The sequence below is a fragment of the Lepidothrix coronata genome, unplaced genomic scaffold, assembly GCF_001604755.1.
Source record: "Lepidothrix coronata isolate B3197 unplaced genomic scaffold, Lepidothrix_coronata-1.0 Scaffold130, whole genome shotgun sequence".
Lineage (NCBI taxonomy): Eukaryota > Metazoa > Chordata > Aves > Passeriformes > Pipridae > Lepidothrix > Lepidothrix coronata.
The window spans coordinates 1,772,592-1,792,017 of NW_016690310.1; the positions used below are offsets into that span (position 1 = coordinate 1,772,592).

Genomic DNA, 19,426 nt, shown 5'->3' on the forward strand with positions numbered 1-19,426 from the left:
CTGTCCTTTCTTGAACACTTCTTCTGCTGTGTCCCCCCATACAATGATGTCATCAATGTATTGGATATGTTCTGGAGCCTTACCCTTCTCTAGCGTGGCCTGAATCAGTCCATGGCAGATGGTTGGACTGTGCTTCCACCCCTGGGGCAGTTGATTCCAGGTGTATTGAACACCCCTCCAGGTGAAAGCAAACTGTGGCCTGCACTCTGCTGCTAAGGGAATGGAGAAAAATGCATTTGCGATGTCAATGGTGGCGTACCACTTCGCTGTCTTGGACTCCAGTTCATACTGGAGCTCCAACATGTCTGGTACAGCAGCACTCAATGGCGGCGTGACTTCATTCAAGCCACGATAGTCCACGGTTAATCTCCATTCACCATCAGACTTACGTACAGGCCAAATGGGGCTGTTGAAGGGTGAATGGGTTCTGCTGACCACCCCTTGGCTCTCCAACCTCCGGATCATCTTATGGATAGGGATCACAGCGTCTCGATTCGTCCGATACTGTCGTCTGTGTACAGTTGTCGTGGCTATTGGCACCTCTTGATCTTTAACTTGCAGTAGTCCTACAATGGAAGGGTCTTCTGAGAGGCCAGGAAGGGCAGACAATTGCTTGGACTCCTCTTCAATCACTGTGGCTACTCCAAAAGCCCACCGGTACCCTTTTGGGTCCTTGAAGTATCCTCTTCTCAGGTAGTCCATGCCGAGAATGCGAGGGGCTTCTGGCCCCGTCACAATGGAATGCTTTTCCCATTGGTCTCCTGTCAAGTTCATGTCAGCCTCCACCACTGACAACTCTTGAGACCCTCCTGTCACTCCAGAAATTGACACAGTCTCAATACTCTTATGCTCCGAAGGCATTACAGTACACTGGGCTCCAGTATCTATCAAGGCCCGGTATCTCTGAGGATCCGATGTGCCAGGCCATCGAACCCACACAGCCCAGTAAACTCGATTATCTTCATGGTCCCTTTCCTCCTCCTGGCAGAAGGTAGGGCCCCCCTATTGGTCTTGGTCAGAGCATTCATCGTCAGACTTTGACTTCTTAGAGGCCTTTTTGCCATCGTCAAAGCGGACCTCCATCTTTTTGTGCCTTGGCGATCGCAGTTTCTTCTCCAAGAAGTCCGCATCTACTACGTAGACAACTTTCTTGTCCGTGTCCTTTTGCTTCAGCTCTCTCACTCTAGCGTCAAGCTTGGAAGTGGGTTCACCATCCCACTCCTTCATGTTTTCTCCTTTACTACGGAGGTATGCCCATAATTGGTTACATGACCAACGCTTGGGGTTTTCTTTCCTTCGACGCGTGAATGATGGAGATCGTGAGCGAGATCGAGACCAGGATCGAGGTCTAGGTCGAGGTTGTCTGCGTCGGTCCCGCCGTGACCGTTTCATCGACCTTTCTCTGTAATCTCTATACCTTCTGTCATCTCTGTCTCTAAGGTCGTCATCATATCTGTAGTATTCATAATCCCTCTCCATTCTTTCCCTATCATTTTGGGGCTATCTCAAACCATGACAACTGGGCACCACTGAAAAGGGCCTGGCACCCTCCCTGTGGGTATTTATGTGCAGCTGTATATACCAATTTATTGCTCTAACAATTTATTGCTGCTGTTTCCAGTAAATTGTTGTTATCTCAACACATGATCTTTACTTTTTTTGCCTCCAATTCTCCTCTCTAGCCTGCTGTGGGGGAGGGAGAGGGGGAGGAGGAAGTGAGCAAGCGGAACGTGATTTCAGTGGGAGCACTGAATTGGAGGATACCATTCCTAAACCACGACAAGCTGTTACTGATCAGTCTTTCAGGAGAAAGTTCCAAATAGCAGCCTTAACTGTCACTCCAAGAACAACACTGTTCCTTATCTTTACAAAAATCTTTTTAGTCAAGCTTCCTGGAAGTCAGTGAACCCCTGTCCATCTTTCTAGCATTTGTATGGCTCCTAGCATTAATGGAGAGGAGTTTGGTTTTGTACCCTTTGCCGTCAAACACGTCTGGTTACGAACAGGCAGCTGTTCAGCTGTAAATTCCCAGTCCAACAGAAGTTATAGAAATCTTCTGATGCCTTTAAATAAACCACATCACCATACTGGTGAATCTCACAAACACCAAAATAAATAAATAAATAAATAAGCCAACCCAAATGCGGAAAGCTGCCATCTTCTAAAGCACATACATAATGGGCCAGTCTTCGCGAGCAAAGATTTGGGAAAGGTCATTAAACCCTTCGAGCCTGCGCAGTGGATTTTTTAGGTGAGACACAGCGTGCGCTGAACTGAGCCCACCCTTTAATCCTGAGGTTCATCTGCCGGGGCCGAGCAAAGCTTGGACAGTGGCAGTGAGGGTCTCAGAACGTAGGTTTGTTTAGAGTGACCTTCTCTTAGATGGATTGCCTTACAGGGCTGACGAGCTCCATCTGCCCGGGGGGCTGGGAATCGAACCCGGGTCGCAGCGGTGAGAGTCCTGCACCCTAACCACTAGACCACCAGAGGCCCCTAAAGCACATACACACTTGTATTTTCTGGCCTCCGCACCACAAGAGAGAAATGGAACAACTGGAGAGACATCAGACATGGGCCATGAGGATAAAGAAGGCACTGGAGCATCTCTTACCAGAGGAAAGACTGAGAGAGCTGGGACTATTTAACCTGGAGAGGAAGAGGCTCAGAGGGGGTCCCAGCCATGCCCCTTCCTGGCTCCTGCAAAACTTAACCCTGTTTTCTGACTAGAACCATGATACAGTTAAATCAAGACAGGAACCCCCCCCCACCAAAATAGCCTTATCTGAATCTTGCTATTATTTCTCAAAGCCTATCATCTGAGATAAGCTGTTAGTGGTTCAGATTTTCACTGCATGTCACTGATTAGGCTTACAGCCAATCCTTATTTTATGTACTTGCCTTTGTAATTACAATAAATTTAATTATCTTATTGTAAATGTTTGATTCCAGATCTCATTCTTTGTGGATTGTATGTTACAGTTGAAGTTTGATGTATTTATTCCAGAAAAAAATGTCTTTTTGACATCTTTTTCTGTCCAGATTCTATCACTACGTATGTGAATTGAGTATAAAAAGGAGTAATTTTTCTAAGGCTGCCTGAAGCAATAATTCTGAAGTGTGAACTGTTCTTATCTCAGTGAATGAAGTCTGAAATCTAATGATGATAATTCTTATAATTGGATCTGTACTAGTATATAACAAATTGATTTTAACCCAAAGAACACTCAACATGGATATATTTTAATTGTTTTAAAAATTAATTATAAATAAAGTTGATTTGTTTTCCCAAGATGCAAATTCTGCAGAAAATAGGAAAATTAAGGAAATAAAATCTTCATGTCATTAAATAATGGAATTCCCAATTTGTGTTCTTCTATCTCCTTATGAGTCACTAAAGAAGCTGTGAGCTTGGATTAAATTTGTCTGTAGCTTTTTGACTCATCCTGATCACTCATTTCACTTTCGTGCCATTTCCTGCCATATTTTTGACCAGATTTATTGTCAGTCAACGCTCTTTGTCCGTATGTTGGCATACTGTACTCCTCCTGCTGTAATTGTCCTGTCTGAGCTTAAATAGGCAATGAGTTATATATCTAAAGCCAGGGCTTTTCTAGCTGGTAGCTTGATAACATGATAGTAAATGATGGCTCAGCGTGTCTGGTTCTTTTATCATCTTTGTTGCTGCAATTGCACAGGCAGCCATGGGGGGATTCCTCCCTTTCACTTATGGAAGTGGGATCAGAAGGAGACCTAATACCTCCATTAACTTCACTGTTCTTGTGTGGGCACTTGCTTCAGCGATGCGTTGCTGTATGTGATACTGCAGGGAGCTGCTTTTTTTTCTTACCAAAAGAATCACAAATCCTGATGCCTGGGGGGTTTTTCAGCATTATTTTTCATGACAGCAACTGATGCAACTTGCCAGTAAAGACAATTGGAAAGCGAGAGAAATGACTTGGCCCTGCTTTTAGCCTTGAGATTGTAACCTCGAGGGCAGCGACTGGCAGTGATTGCAGAATGGTCAGCTTTGCATTCCCTGGGTCTGCTGCACTTCTCAGCTCTAAATCCTGCTATCTGCTGGGTGCCCTGGGTATCATTTGTGCCTTGTAGACTCAGCAGGCATTTCCCAACTGTGTAGGGCAGCTTGATGCTGTGAGAGCTACCTCTGGAGCCTGAAGGGATGTAGCCTCACCAGAGTGGCACGGTTGGTGAGGCTAATTACCAGCAAAGGTTTTACCTGTACTGCTTCTGACACCTGAGCCAGTCTTTTGGCATCAATGTGCTACACTGTCTTGTAGATATGAAAGCAAACTTCTGCACAGGGGTGTTCCTTCATACTGGGTATACTCATAGGTATTGTCAATATCCTCTGTTCAAAGTCCTCAGATTATGAGAATAGTAGCCTTAATAAAATTTTGTCTTTTTTTTGGTGTTGGTTTTCCTTTGCTTTCTTAGCCCTAGATGGTTTTGGATCGTATTTTTAAACTTTTCTCTGCAATCGTGATAGCTGCAAAATGTTATTTCTTTGTTTGAAAAAAGCAGAAATTCTTATTCCATCAATCTGAGATGTCATGAGAAGTATTTTGGGAGGAGTGAGGAGTGGGGACTAGATTAGTGTTAAAAAGGTATATTGGGAACACAGCGGCCTGCCTGCTTTCTTAGTGGAGTTTCACAGCTTGGAAAATGGGATTACTCAGGTGTGGACAGTCCTGTGGGGTAGTTACTGCAGTTCCTACTGAGCAAAAATTCCAGTTGTTAATCTCTGCTCTTGCCAGTCCTCAGTGATGGCATAGCTGCAGAAGGGATGCTGAAGAAATAAATTATGGTGTGAGAAAGGCTGGAGGGGGGATAAGGTAAAAGAGGAGGCTATTTGGGGACAAGATTTTAAGAAACAACTAACTGAAGAGCCAGAGAGGTGTTTGGTCTGGAGATATAGTGAAGCTGATTTGCTGGATGGGAAGGAGATGGAGTAAAATTTGGTGGAAATTCTCTGCAGAAAGGCTTAATGTCTATGATTTTAGGAAATTTCTACCAGCAACTAGACTTCCTATCACAGTCTTATTCTAAATCTGTCAGGAATCAAAATCGTAGAAACTTCTTGAGCTTGATTTTTTACAGCAGTTTCTAGAGGGCTACCTCAAGATGAGCTTTCCTCTTTGAAGGGCCTAATTTTGGAAATGAGGTGATCGGTAACTGTAAAAAACAAACCATTGTAATTGGACACAGGAGAACAACATATGACACTTGAAAACACTGGTCTTGCTGTGTATGTTTGAGTTGAACAACTTATCAGTGAAGTAGACTGTAAAATAAGGGGAGGCAAACTCAGACTTGCATGAAGCAGGAAGACTGTCTTTAACAAATTCTTTAATTCCTTCAAATACTTGTAAAGAAGACAACTGTACTTTCAGACTACATATTTGGTAAAACTAGAATAGAATTTCAAGCTGAAGTGCCTTTTCTTTTCTTTTGTTTTGACACTGGGCAGAGAAATGCACAAGTAGATTACTTTAAATTTGATGTTACGGTGGAACAAATGAATTTAACTTGCTTCTTGCTAGTTTACTGGAGATTGTTGTTACTAAAGATTACCAGTTTTAATGTGATCCTTGCCATTGCATGTGGTTTCCAAATGTAATTTTAAAAAAAATGTTGTTTATTTTCAGAATGGAGTTTTGGTAAAAGTGACAGAGACTTGTCCACCTTTGAACTGCTCAGAAGATGATCACGTTCTTCCAGAGAACCAGTGTTGCAGTGTTTGTAGAGGTAAGCCAGAGATTATGCATGCTTGGAAGGAATGTAACTTGCTGATTCAAGAGGGGGACTAATTCCTTTTTAATGAGATATTATATGATAGGAGATAAAAGCCTGAGTCTAAAACCAGTCTGTGATACTCCTTTGGTTAGAAGACTTACCAGATACAAAGCTGCAATTGCTCTGAGTTAGAGAGGAGGAAGGAGAAAAGGAAGATTGGGGGAGAAAGGGCACAGTATCTCTTAAGAATTCCCATTTCAAGGATCTTATGTTTGAAAAAGAAATATATTTTGTTGCTTAAACTTGCAACTGCAGTAAATGTACATGATTTTGGAAACGTGGCTTTTTTAAGCTCTTTATTTTAGAATCACGAAAAAGTGTTAATATTCTGGTTTGATGGATATTATGAGGTTGATCTGAGCACTCTCAGGACTAACTTATGAATTAAGCTGGACAATAAAATAATGCAAATACAAAATAAAGATTAAAAAATTAACCTTATTGCTCTGAACCCCATTTTTCCTCCTTCCAGTGGGGTGCGGAGCTGCAGGTTCTTCTTGCTTGTTCCTTCTCAGCCCTGTGAGTCCTGGTTGTATGCTGGACCAGACTGAACAAGCCACAGCTAAAATCTTAGTTGAGGAAATCCCCTTAAATGAGGAAAATGCAAGTATCACAAGGCTAGGGAACTTGGACAAGCTTTCTTCTTAAAGGGTGTTCTAATCAGTGAACTATGGGGTTGAATAATCATTCCCTGTGTGTGTCTGTACTGTACCTCTGCTCCTTGTCTCTCCCTTGGAGCTGAGTCTCAGCTGGGCTTAAGGAGAGCCTGGTCTCTCAGAGCAGGACTCACCTGTCAGCCTTTTAGTGATGCACCTCACAAATCTAAAGCAAGAGTTGTTCCAGATCAGCATTAGACATTTCCAGGCTTAGATGGTTATTGAGGACCCCTGGAATACTTGTCTTGCCTGCATATAAATTCCTCCAGTGCCATCACAGGTGCTGATGAAGGGGCTCTGAACCTCTCCTTTCGGCAGTAAATATTAATCAATCAATATGCATAGTTAAATACTTACTGAGACCTTGAACTTAGAAACACATGCACATGTTTGAGACTTTGCTGGGTTATGGTCTAATATACACATGAATGTTTTAAAGCGGCTTCTAGAAACATCTGTAACTATTTAAGCAAGCAGTAAATGTTGCTTCTCTGTCCCTCAAAGCCTGGATGTCTTAATGATACTTCTTAACAGATGGCCCAGTTTGATGTAGTGCAGTACTGAAAAAATCGTATTCATTACTTTAAAGCATTAGAAATCTGAAAGCTTCAAAGTTGATGAAAGATAAGTTCTGTAATTATTCAATTCCATAATATTGTTAATGGTAGGAACTCTTTTTAGAAATTCATCTCCAAACTGGCCTTATTATTTATAATGTAGCATGAATGGGATATAATATATATGTATGTGATCATCTCTAGAAGCAAAGGAAGGAATTGTACTTTCCCTTCCTATGAATTCTGACACATGGTGCTTTCAGTTTAATACATTAAACTTCCACTTCAGTTCTGCTTTAGCTGACTGCTAAAACAGTACCACCTCCTTTTGTGTTTCGTCTTTGCTCTTTAAAATTCTTTTGAAAATGATGCCTAAAGATATGATTAATTTTGTCAACTTTACAAAGGCATAAATTGAATTTAGCACTCCTAAGTTGCTTTTTATATCTTGCAGTAGAATATATGCTGCTTGACACTTTTGCTTCAGTTGCATGCAAACTAAAGTGGTAATATATAATTTTATCATATGTAGATTGCTGGTGTTAAAAATGGATATTTATTAAGAATTCCATATTTGGTATGAGTTTTATCAAGCAAACAGGTACCCTCTGATACGCCAGGCAGGCCATAGTTTCTGGTCCTGGCCTGTGCCAACATGTCCTTTACTGGGAAAGGATAGAGTGCTTCTCTTGTTTGCAGAAATGACCTCTTTCAGAGCCTATATTGAGCTTTTATTGTCTAAGCCAAAATAATAAGGAAAGAAATATTGTAATAATTGTAGCCCTAAATAATCAGAATGTTTGTTGGAAGGCCACACGGATTGTTTGCATATCACGTGCAAATTTCACATTTTAGGTGTGGTGGTGGCAGAGAATTTGTTGCATTAGCCCTTAGCTAAGCCTTAGTTTATTCAAGAGAATATTTAGTAAACATTTACTAGTAATGTTGAATGAGAACAATATTTCTGTGCATGTTAGTGACTGGTGGGTTCTGGGCCTTGTGTCAGGTTGTGTTGTCTTTAGTATATGTAGCTGTGGAAAAAGATGTCCTCTCCTCAATTTCGTGTTCTTTTGAATTATAGAATACATTTGCTGAATTGGGCAACGGTGAGAGGTTTGCAGCTTTTGCCTTTCTAGCTGCAGCAAAGGAATTTCCATTAAATGAAAGGGTGTGTGTGAGGGAATTATCAGAAAGAAAAAGCCATAGAGAAACACAAAAACTTCATGATGCTGTGGGATGAGACTGTATCTTCTCCAGGGATCTCTGTAGTACTTACCACAAAAATAGATAAGTACCTAAAATAAAATAGGGTATGCAAGGTAAAAACGAAATCTGTGGTGTTTATGGAGATGGAAGTTCTCAGTGAGCAACGAACAGAGTTGAATCCTGTAATGTATGTAGCTGGTGGGCTTTCTAGCTAGTCATCATGGTTTGTAAATGGTAAGAAAAGCAGACAGCCAATAATGCCTATTCTCAGGTTTGCCACGTGAGTTTATAGTACAGCAAAAGCTAATAATGTATTGCTGAAAGCCAATCTCTGGATTTCAGTAAAATGATTGTGTAAGGTGTACAGCAAGGTGAGCGTAGGACGGAAGAACTCAACTCTGCTTCAAAATGACAGTTTATTTTTGTGATTTGATGTACCTGCATGCAAAAATGGGCCTCACCAGATCTGTATATAGCATCTATCCTTGAATATTATGTAGAGTATACCTAGTTTTTCCCTTTATCTGTGTGCTTATTATGAATGTCTGCTTAAGCTATGTGGCTACTTTATACTTTTCGGCAGGACCGTGTGGTGTTATTAACCTGTCTTTTAGGCTTACAGAATTTTTAGTTAATTTTCAAGTTTTACAAAGAATCATTGTGTCATAAAGTGTATTTTTTACTACTTTTTTGAGAATCACTCATTTTTCTTACAGCATGCCTGCTACATTTTTTATAGCCCAGGGACAAATCTAATACAAAAAATAGTGTCATAAAAGTGTTTTATTGTTCCCTGTAGCTGTTTTTCTCCTTGCCAAAGACAGTGTATAATTTTGAAAGAGTGGATTTTTTTTTTCTCATTTGAATGAGTGATTCAAATAAAATTTCATGAGAGAATTTTGATGTTGTTATGCTCACAATTTTAAATACACAAGAATAGCCTTAACAGCCCTTGCAGCTGCAGATGTGCTCTTCTTAAAAGAAAGATTGTGATGATATAATGAAGTAGTGAGAGTGGTTTTGTTTCTAGAGAAAATAATTTTTGTTTGCTGTCCTGCAATATGATTGGACTGATGGATTTAGATGCTGATGCTGGTTAGCAGGAAATGGAGGCTCTTACTGATGAGGTGAAGTGTGCATTTTATGTCAGGAAATTTAAATCTAAAAATGGGGCTTCAGCCACTCTTATTTTTACTGCTTTGTTTTGTTTTGAGGAGGTTTTTCTTCTTTCAGTTAGAGAGTGAGAAGGCTCTTCAGTTAGCGTGTTTCTCATCTCTCCCTGTCTAGCTGTGAAACTGAGTTTTGATTCTTCAGAAATTGAATTTTTTCCATTTACTGCTGGGAGGTAGGAGTTATTTCAAGGCTTTAGATTTATTAAGATTTAATGGAGGTTGATAAATATGAATTAGTTTATTTCTAAACATAGTTGTAGCATTACTGAGGATTTAGAAGAGCTTTATATATGAAAAAAAAAAAGAAATCTTTATAAGCTTGTTAGGCTGTGTAGCTACCATTATTCCCTTGCACACAAATAAGCACTATGTAATAAGTTCTGCATTCATGTAGCAACTTGAAAGAATTTATGAAGTTACTGTTTTATGTCAGACCACTGAGTTCTGGGACGACAATCTCTGAGGGTGTAAAAGCTCTTGTTCAAAGTGCTTCATTGCTCATGACTCATTAAAAACAGATTCAGATCATGGAAAGGCATAATTGGTAATGCAGATTTTATGACTCCTCCTATGACTTCTCCCCCAGATTTACCTTATGTATTTATGTCCTAACTGTAGGGTTAAATCATAAGAGTAGTAAAGATTTTGAGGTTGAAATTACCTCGGACTTCTTGAACATTGCTAATGCTCTTTAACAAAAGCATTATCCATGTTTTTTTTTAGAAGCCTCTCAATGTGAAAGAGTGAAATGTGAAGGATAGCTTCTTGAACAGCAAGAGAACAGGGGTTTTACAGGTTTTTCTGATGTGAACAGCTAAGGATGTTGTAAGAAGTATAGAAAACATTACAGGTGTTATAAGGAAACCCTCAGATATAAAGAGAGGCACGTTAGTGTTGCCCGTAGAAAAAGTAGGAAGAGGTTTGGATCTAAGATGTATTGATTCCAGCTACAGTCTTGAATGAATTCTTGCATTCCACAATCAATAGTTAAGCTAAATTATCAAGTATGTTGAGTATGTAAAAACCTGGATGACAGCACAAAACAGCTTAGCATGCTGCTGTGCAAAAGCATGTTCGGGGAACTGCAAATGGAAGATGTTGCTTGACAAAATAAGAGTGTCCCAAAATGGAATAAATGTTTAATTTTAGACAATCTGACTTGGGACCACTAAGCCCTAGCCAGTTGTGCAGTTCCTGATGCTGCAGAAGTGATAGTGTTATGTCTGCTAGCATGTGTCTGGATCTTTTGCTAATTGTCTTAGTAGATTTATTAGTAGTCTCTCTGTGGTCAGAATGAAGAAGTAGAAAGATACCCCTATGTTCTTAAGAAATGATGGAGCAAACATTTCAGCAGCCTTGATAAAGGAAGAGAATAATGTTATCAGGACTTTTTGGGGAAGGAACAGAGGTCATCAGGCCCATCAAAAATGTAAACACACTCTTCAATATTTAATTCCCCTGATAGTATCAAATTGTATTTTGAATATCTTGAACGACTTTGAAGGGCTGTTGTGCACATTTGTGACGGTGTATGTATGCGTGGGAAAATGGTTTCTGGCATCTGTTCTGAATGTGTTCATCTGTAATCTGAATTCGTGCTTGCCATGTCAGCTGTGTTGGCCTGAAATTAGTTAAGATTATCTGAACTATTTAAGATTTTCTGTGGTTCAGTCAAATCCTCTCCAGTTGCCCGCTTGCTCAGATTTGATGATTCCATTTTAAGCCATTTCTTATATTTAGAGAGGAGCTGACTGTCTCAAATTTTGCTGAATATTTTGAATTAATTGTTATTGGAATGCATGCCCTCTGCTAGCTGCCACCAGGGCTGAAATTTAGAGATCCCACTGCAGTATCAGTGGGGGGGTTTGGCATTGGCGTAGGTATCTTTAAGGAATCCTATAAATCCATTTCACACCAAAGAATTAGTAAAAATCAGATATTTGCCTCCAAAACTCCTGGCTGGGGAGAATGGAGACCAATGTCTAAGAAATCCAAGAACCACGCTTCCTTGGTATGCTCCTCATGGCTTTTTTAAATGTGCATTTTCACTGCAAAAAGAAGTGCTTGGAAAAACCTCTGATCCAAGCAGTGTTATGCTTACTCTGCCAGAGGCACAGTGAACCCTTACTCTTCCGTACTATCAAGTACATTTTTTTTCCTCCTGGTTAACCTTAAATTACAGTTGTTTTATAAAAGCTTGGTAATATACAGTGTTATAGCACCATGCATGCTCTTAACAGGAATGGCTTCCACTATCCACTTACAGAGGTATCAAACAAGCTTTGAGATGCTATGGAAAATTAAAGTGGAGACCTTCTAGACAGTGTATTTGAAAGATAGGAAACAGTTTTTCACAGGTCTTTTATAATAATAAATGCTGAGACAGTCTAGAGATGTAGCAGATGATGTGCATTAGGAAATCCTTGTGCATTTCCTAATGACAAGAGAAAAATTAAATGGCCTTTAGAGCCTTTAATTACTCAAGTTACAGAACTGGAGTGTTATTTTTTCCTTCTGTGCTCTTTTAACAGCCTTCAAACTTGAAAACCTGAGTCTGATTCTCAATGGAGACAGTTCATATTTGAGTTGATAACAAGGGAAAAAAAGCAAAGCAGGTTTTTACAGAGAATTTTTGAAAAATAGGGGACAGCTCTAGCTGGGGTAGTCATCTACTGAGAAATTTCAGAGATGGCAAGTAAATACTGGAGAATTCAGTGATGTGATATTGAAAACTAATCACTGGCTCGTGCTTGGGAGAATGTGCTGTTAGAAAAGAGTGGTTGATCTGGGACTTGTGATGAAAGTTAACAGTGAGAAGCCATTGCTTTGGCTAATTCTAAATCTTAAATTTGCCATGAGCTGATCATAAGGTAAAAATGTTGACTCACTGGGATACAAAGAGCCTAGAAACAAAGGTTTTTGGTGCACAAAGTTGTATCAGCACTCTTGTATCTAAAACATGCTGGGAAAGATGAAATATTTTTTAGAGGTCTGGATGAGAGGGGAATAGAAATAAATATAAACAAAATACCCCAAGAGTAACAATCCACACTGTATTAAAATGTGATATGTTTTAGTCCCTAGCTTAACACACTGATATGTTACAGAGGTTCTGACCCAATAATAATCAAATATAAAACTAATACTGTGGGTGAGTTCAAAGTAGAATTATTATTCTAAAGAAGCCAGTAACAGAATAGGATGTCACAGTCTTAGGGGAAACAGTGACAAAGAAAATGTTATAAAACTTGTTGTCTCTTGGATGTTACCTAGAATGCTAACAGAATAGTAATCCTGCTTGGGGAGCATAAATTAGATGCTGAAAAGATAAGTTTGAGGAGATGGGTTCCAGTGTTCAGTTTCAATTATAGTTATAAAGGCAAAAATGAGAAGTCAAATACTGTGATTGTGTAAATGGGTAAAGGCAGTGTATTGGCACCCTATTCTACCAGAATAAAAAGTACCCAGGCTTGACAAGGCTGTATCTGGAATACTTGAGTGGTTTTTACCAGACTGTGAAATGAGTGAAGACTAGAAGGGAAATCTGAAGTTTTCATTAAGGGAATTGGTTCTTTTTCACAAGTTGGATTACAATGAAAGAACAAGCTTAACTGAGCACAGGGAAGATTCCTTGGTTCTTAATAAAATTAATTTGAGGTTTAAGTGTAGAGTTGGATGTTGACACATCCAACATGAGAAAGTGTCCTCCTTGCTAACAAGCATTGACATTTTATAGAAATTACCTCAAAACTCAGCATTAGATGATCAGACTGACGAAGCTGGAGTGCACTAAAGTGACACAAACCTGCATGTTAAATTAGTAGGTGACTAAAGTGCATGTTTAAAAACAAATAAAAATAGAATGTCAAAGCACAGGATGTGAACAAAGACTTGCATTTAGATCTTAGGTTGTGTTTTCCTTAGTTGTCTTTAGAAGTTGTTAGGAAGGTTTACAATCAATGAACTAGAATTCTTAGTTGGCTCCTTTATGACCAGGAAGAACTGGCAGAAACTGGTTTTGTATTCACATAAGCTCAAGTTGGAATACCAGGAGGTGATGGTATGTCTGGGTTTCTGCTTTCCCTCCTTCCAGGAGAGAAAATCCAGACAAAACAGAAATTGCCAAAATGACTGCTTATATATCTCAGTCAAATAGAAATTAGCTCTTGGATATTAATAGAGAAAGCCCATAAAACATACACCAATGGAGGAAAAAAATTCTGTTGTCAAATTCTGTAAGTTATCTCTTAACAGTACTTCCAGTGGAGTGCCTTTAAAGAGATAAAGTTGCAATTACTTTCACTTTAGACTTCAGCAGAGAAAGATGTTGACACGTCTTTGAGATATATTGAAAATTGGAAAGAAAGAACTTCATCCAGTTGTGCCTTTAGAGAAGGAAGTGGCAAAGTTCATCCTATTTTTAGAAACGACTTTGTATGGAATAAAAGAAACTGTTCACAAAGAAACTACCGAGAATTCGTGTGAAGGAAAAAAAGAGAGATTAATAAAAAATGTCCTCTATAAAACACGATCCATGGAATAATTATAAACAGTAGAAACAATTGAGCTGTTTTTTGATGACAGAATTACAAGGCAGTGTCTGGGGTTGCCTTGACTAGAGGTGCAGTTTTGTGCAGTGCCTCATTTTGGTCTCTGTGTGGTTATGCATAATAAGAGAATTTTGAAGGATTTTTTTTCTTTTATATTTCACTTTATTGTCTTTTTGGTGTAAGTTAGTCTTGCACTTTTTGACAGTCAGAGGCTTATGCTACATGGGTTCAGTAGAACACTAATGAATTGTCGTTGTTTCCTACTCTGGGGTTGTCTTTTCTCCTAACTTAAAGTAGTCATACAAATACCTTTTTGAATAAAATGGTTTTACTGAGAATGAATTGATGGAGAAACCCAAAAATCCTGTGTGCACCAGCTAGGTTTGTAGAGAGAATTTCTGGAATGTAGCATGATGAAGTTTGAGTGACACAGTCAATGCAAATATCTGAATATCTGAAATAAACACATTTTAATACCATATTGTATGTTCCTTGTATTTCAGGCCATAACTTCTGTGCAGAGGGGCACAGATGTGGTGAAAATTCAGAGTGCAAAAACTGGAACACAAAAGCTACTTGTGAATGCAAGAATGGTTATCTCTCTGTCCAAGGAGACTCTGCATATTGTGAAGGTAAACAAAATATTCAGACCTGCCCCCTGAACAGCCTATTCAGAAATATCATTTGAAATAAATTGCACATGAATGAATTTCTTTGCAAAGTTCAGTTTCATGATGGTGAATAAGACAAGGACCCTTCCCATGTTCATAAATAGAGATTGAAGGTTACAAGTGGTGCTGGACCACCTGGATTACTTGTCTATGGGAATAATTCATTGTTGCAGTTGTGCCTTGGCACACCCTGGTCATGCTGAGTTGAAAAGTGCTGTTTTTCAGAGAATAGCACCTACCTTCTAAAATCTTTTTCAGAGAACAGTGTCTTTATAAAATACATTAATTTAGGAAGTGGGAATCCTTCAGGCATTTGTGAGAAAGGTAAGAGTGAAGGAGTACTGAGGCTCAAATATAAAAATGACGACCTGCAGTCCTCCCTGAAGTACTTCTGTGGGACAGGTACTTAACTGAAATGGTTTTCCTATGATACATAAGAGACCTTTTGTAAGAAAAGTGTGGCTGAGGTAGTTCTGTTCATGTGTTGTTCCATCACAGGAATGAATGCAATGGGGTATTATTCTTCTTTTGGATTCTCAGTGTTTTCTAGAACTTGTTATTCATAGCTGTGATGCACTTATTAAAAAATAAATTGATGATTCAGTATATACCACATTCCTTCCTGTCTTTGCATTATGTTTTTTTTAAATACTCTTGCATGTCAGGCTGCAGTATTTAATCTTTTGACCATTATAGGAAGTTTTCAAACTACTTTGTAAAAAGTATTTCCCTGGATTGTTTTTCCAATAGTACTGGTGATGGAAGGGAGATGGCATTTTTGACAAGGTGTTAAAATATACCATAAGAATTGGAAGACAGGATGAAAGAATAAAAAAAGACGTGCGTGGACTGTGCTGAAATGATCCTGCATTCATAAAAAGATTTTTTAGTGTATGCAAGAGAACAGGATGGCTTTATATAGCAATTTATAAATGTGTTCAGTAAACTGCAGCTATAAATCTTACAGTTTTAAGTCAATTCTCTACAAACAAAAATTTGAATGGTCCTATATATGCACTTCCAGTGACTGGGAAAACAGTTCCTGCATGTGTTTTTAAAGGTAGGCAGCAGATATATTGTGTATAGAAACTTTTTTGTACGAAAAACTGTGGGAACCTCTGCTCTATGTGTACTACAAGGACTTCTCAGAGATCAGAAGACAGTAAGAAGGCTGTTTATGAGCTATGATGCATAACACAGTATTAGTTCTTTTTTTTTTCTGTTTTAAATAGCATCAGTGCTTAGTACTTTTATTTACCTAGTATCAGACTGTCCCCTTTTTAATTCTGTGGAAAAAAATTTAAACATCTTGACCCAAACAATTTTGGAGATACTGGCAGTACATTAGTGGGAGTGATGGTGAAAGAAGGAACTTTTTAAAGAAATTAGCAGGAATTACAACATACCTGGTCTATGTTGCATTAAATTTCAGAAGAGTAAATCAAATCCCTGACTTCTGTGCATGTGGATGAAACATGAGGCAACAGAACAAACACAGCTGCTTTTGCTGCCTGAGACCATAGGATAGATGAGTGTTGCTTTCTGCATTTTATGAAATTATAAATTTGCTAGATGGAGTGCAGTTCTTAGGAGGTAATGCAGAGAAGAGAGGCCTTGAGCAAGGGAAGCTACAGACTGACAAATTGATTAGCCAAGAGGTGACTCCTTTCAGCTCTATAAAGACCTTCCTTTCACTCCTCAGAACAGCTCTCTGCAAAATTTCTCTCTATGCCTCTCTAACCTCCTTCCTCTCATCTCTGTGTTCAATCTGCTAAGTAGGATCATTTCATAGTTGGCTGTACTATAGTCTCAAATGCATGGTGAAGCTGTGACTTAAATAAATGAGGCTAAAGGCGTGGATCCGAAGGTACAGTTGCCAGGATGTTGATAAGGTATAGGGGTGGGTTTTTTCTTTTACTCTTTTGGACTTCTGTGTGTACTGTATAAGAATCAAATACCCAAAACACCTGAACAAGATGAAGGAAGGAAGGAAGATCTCATGCTCAGTTGTAGTTTAGATTTGTCTCTGTCATTCCTAAGCCTTCAAACTTAAGACATGTAAGATTACTCTTTCCTTGGAGGTGGCAAGGTTAAACTATTTCATACTCATGATATGTGCTGGGAAGTGACACCTTAGTTTGGAGTGCTCCAGATCATTAACTTGGAGCTTTCCAGATTTCTCATCTCTTCCAGTATTTGAAGTACTTGTGGGTGTGAATTCTGACGTAGATTTACCTATGGTTTTACTGTTATTTCTACTTGCACTTATTTACACAGTTTTATCCTGCTGGAGCTTACAGCATGAATTTCATTTTGTAAGATCTCTGAAGTATGGTGAGTCTGCTTTGCTTTTTGACAAGTATGTCTCTTTTTTAACATTCTGTATTCACATTAGCAGTACAATGGAAAAAAGAATAAAAAAGTTTCTAACTTTTTATCAGAGAATTTACATCAGCATATTTGTACAATAAATAATACAAACCTGAGAGGCTTTTACTATTAATTTCCAGTAACTACTTTTCAAGTAGTTAGCAGCTTCTCACATCAAGATGTACATACAGGATAACCACTCACTGTATGCATTCCACTTTTGAAATAACAGAGATGTGTTCAGGAAAGATAGAAGTTTCTGAAAACAAACAAGTAAATGGAGCTTGTAATGAATGAAGGAGATAAGTGGAGATTCTCTATGTTCTGTAAAAGCAATGCACTTTACTTAAAAGTTGGGGTTTTTTTAACATTTGCCTTCTTTTCTTGCATATATGAGAGATAATTAGAGTATTCATCTTTTGAAGAGAGATTTATAGAGATATTTTAGAGGTTTAGCTACAGTTGTGGATACTTAGGCACAAGTGTTGAACCAGTGTCCATTTATCTCTGTCACATATGCATGGATGAATTCTGGGAACTGTGCAAGTCCAAGATCTGCCTGACTCAAACAGTCAAGTTGTAGCAGTCTGTGCACACTTGCAGCTGTGACTTCTTGGGAAGTGACATCTGGGCTCCTGTGCTGAGCCCTGGAAGTTCCACGAGTGAGTGTTAGTTGTGGGGCAGCAGTTCATGGGAAAACCAGGACTAAAATGGGGAATTCATTTGAGTCTGTCTAATGTTGGTTCTTCCAGGTATGTTATGTGATGTGTACAGCAGACCTGCAAATGCTTGAATATAGGATTTCTTCAGACTTGAAAAGCTCTGCAGTTTATGACTGCTTTGCAAATACTAATAGGAACAGTCTGCATATGGCAAACTGAGAGGCAGGAAAGTGTCAGCAGATAGAGAGTCTGAAGCTCAGAGATGATGAACTGAGGAAAATCAAGTCAGCTGAAAGCCAGGCTTGTTGCTAGCAAGCATGCTGATCCTCACTTCTTAGATACTAACAAGAGAAGAGCCATGTCTTCTGAAAAGAATTCAATGATTATCTATATTTCACAGTAAAGAACAAAAGAATATTCCTCTGCCACATTTCAGCTCTTCATTCTTATTACATTCTTAGCTTGAAACATTAACACCCCTTTCCACCTGCAAAGTTGTTATGTTGGTACAAAAGTGATTTTTATCTAGTTGCTGTTGAGCTCTGATCCATTGTGAGAACTATTAAAACCTGAAGAGGGATGAATATCACAGTTGGGATAAATTCATGCCTCTTCCCACCAACAGGAGTGCACGGAGCAAGAAAATTAGTATTAACCTTCCATCCAAACCTTCACGCACACTTTCTTAAGCTCCCAAGAAGCATCTAGAAAAAGAGGTACAGTAGCACACCACAAGAAGTCTTGTCATGTTGTGCAGCATGTGGTTAACCAGTGTCACCAGAGAATGGTCCTGTGATAACAGGATTTAAGATTTAAAGAAGATTCTTTCTATAATTATAGAAATCTATAATTTCTATTATAGATTCTTGCTATTATAAGAAAGAATCCATTGACTAAAGTGGACCTACAAGATGAATATTTTTATTTTATAATGATATGGTAGAGTGTTCTTTTCCTGTACACCTAAGTATGCTCTCTAGGATGATTCCTTATGTGACCTGATCTCAATGTCACCTTAGTGCTGTTACCTCAGCTTAAAGAGTAATGAGTTAAATACCTTAATATTTGTGAAAATCCAATCCATTTCTGAACTTGTGAGAATGCTCTAGAAGCACTTGTGACTTTCATTGAAAAAGAACACAACCAAGTCACTCTTTCCCTTCTGTGCTCCAGACACGTTATCGTAATCTGTTGTTCACAAATTATTGCTCATTTGAAAAAAATGTCACATAAGCTATGAAATACTAGCCAAACTCAGAAAATCTGCTTAGTTTGTGCCGTGAGGAAGAGTTAGGATAACGTTACTGGGCTTGGCAGATTTTGGGTAGATGAGATAAAGAAGAATGAAAGCTTTGGGAGAAAACTGAGTGCTCATTTGGCAGTGAGCATGGATCTAAGCTTGCAGCACAGACTGACCAGGCAAAGTGTCCACCTGATGTGCCAGACCACCGTGCAGTCATCTCCTGTAGGCATCCAGTCTCCCTTCTACATGTGGCACTAGAAGACAGACCAGTTAAAGCTTTTTATCTCACTTACTTGACAATAAAATTCTAAGGTCACTACTTTTCTTCTTTTTTTTTTCTTTTTTATTTTTTCGTCTAAGTACTTTGACTTAGAGCTCTGAAAGGCAGTTGTCTCAATATTCTTGTAAAGCAAGAGATACCATTCTTAGTTATCTTAATTTTTTAGAACAATATAATTTCCCAACACTCATTGGTTGACTTGTGCACAAGGCTATCAAGCTCTCAACATGACAGATCATTAACTT

At 38.8% G+C, this 19,426-nt stretch overlaps 1 protein-coding gene across 4 annotated transcripts in view; it reads left to right on the forward strand.

Moving 5' to 3' along the window:
- NELL1 (neural EGFL like 1) overlaps positions 1 to 19,426 on the forward strand; it is a 282,212-nt gene that overhangs the window by 77,504 nt on the left and 185,282 nt on the right. For all 4 annotated transcript variants that reach the window (XM_017826814.1, XM_017826815.1, XM_017826817.1 and 1 more), the window contains exons 11-12: positions 5,667 to 5,766; positions 14,459 to 14,587. In XM_017826814.1, coding sequence (XP_017682303.1) covers positions 5,667 to 5,766; positions 14,459 to 14,587 — 229 coding nt within the window. The remainder of the gene's footprint in view (positions 1 to 5,666; positions 5,767 to 14,458; positions 14,588 to 19,426) is intronic.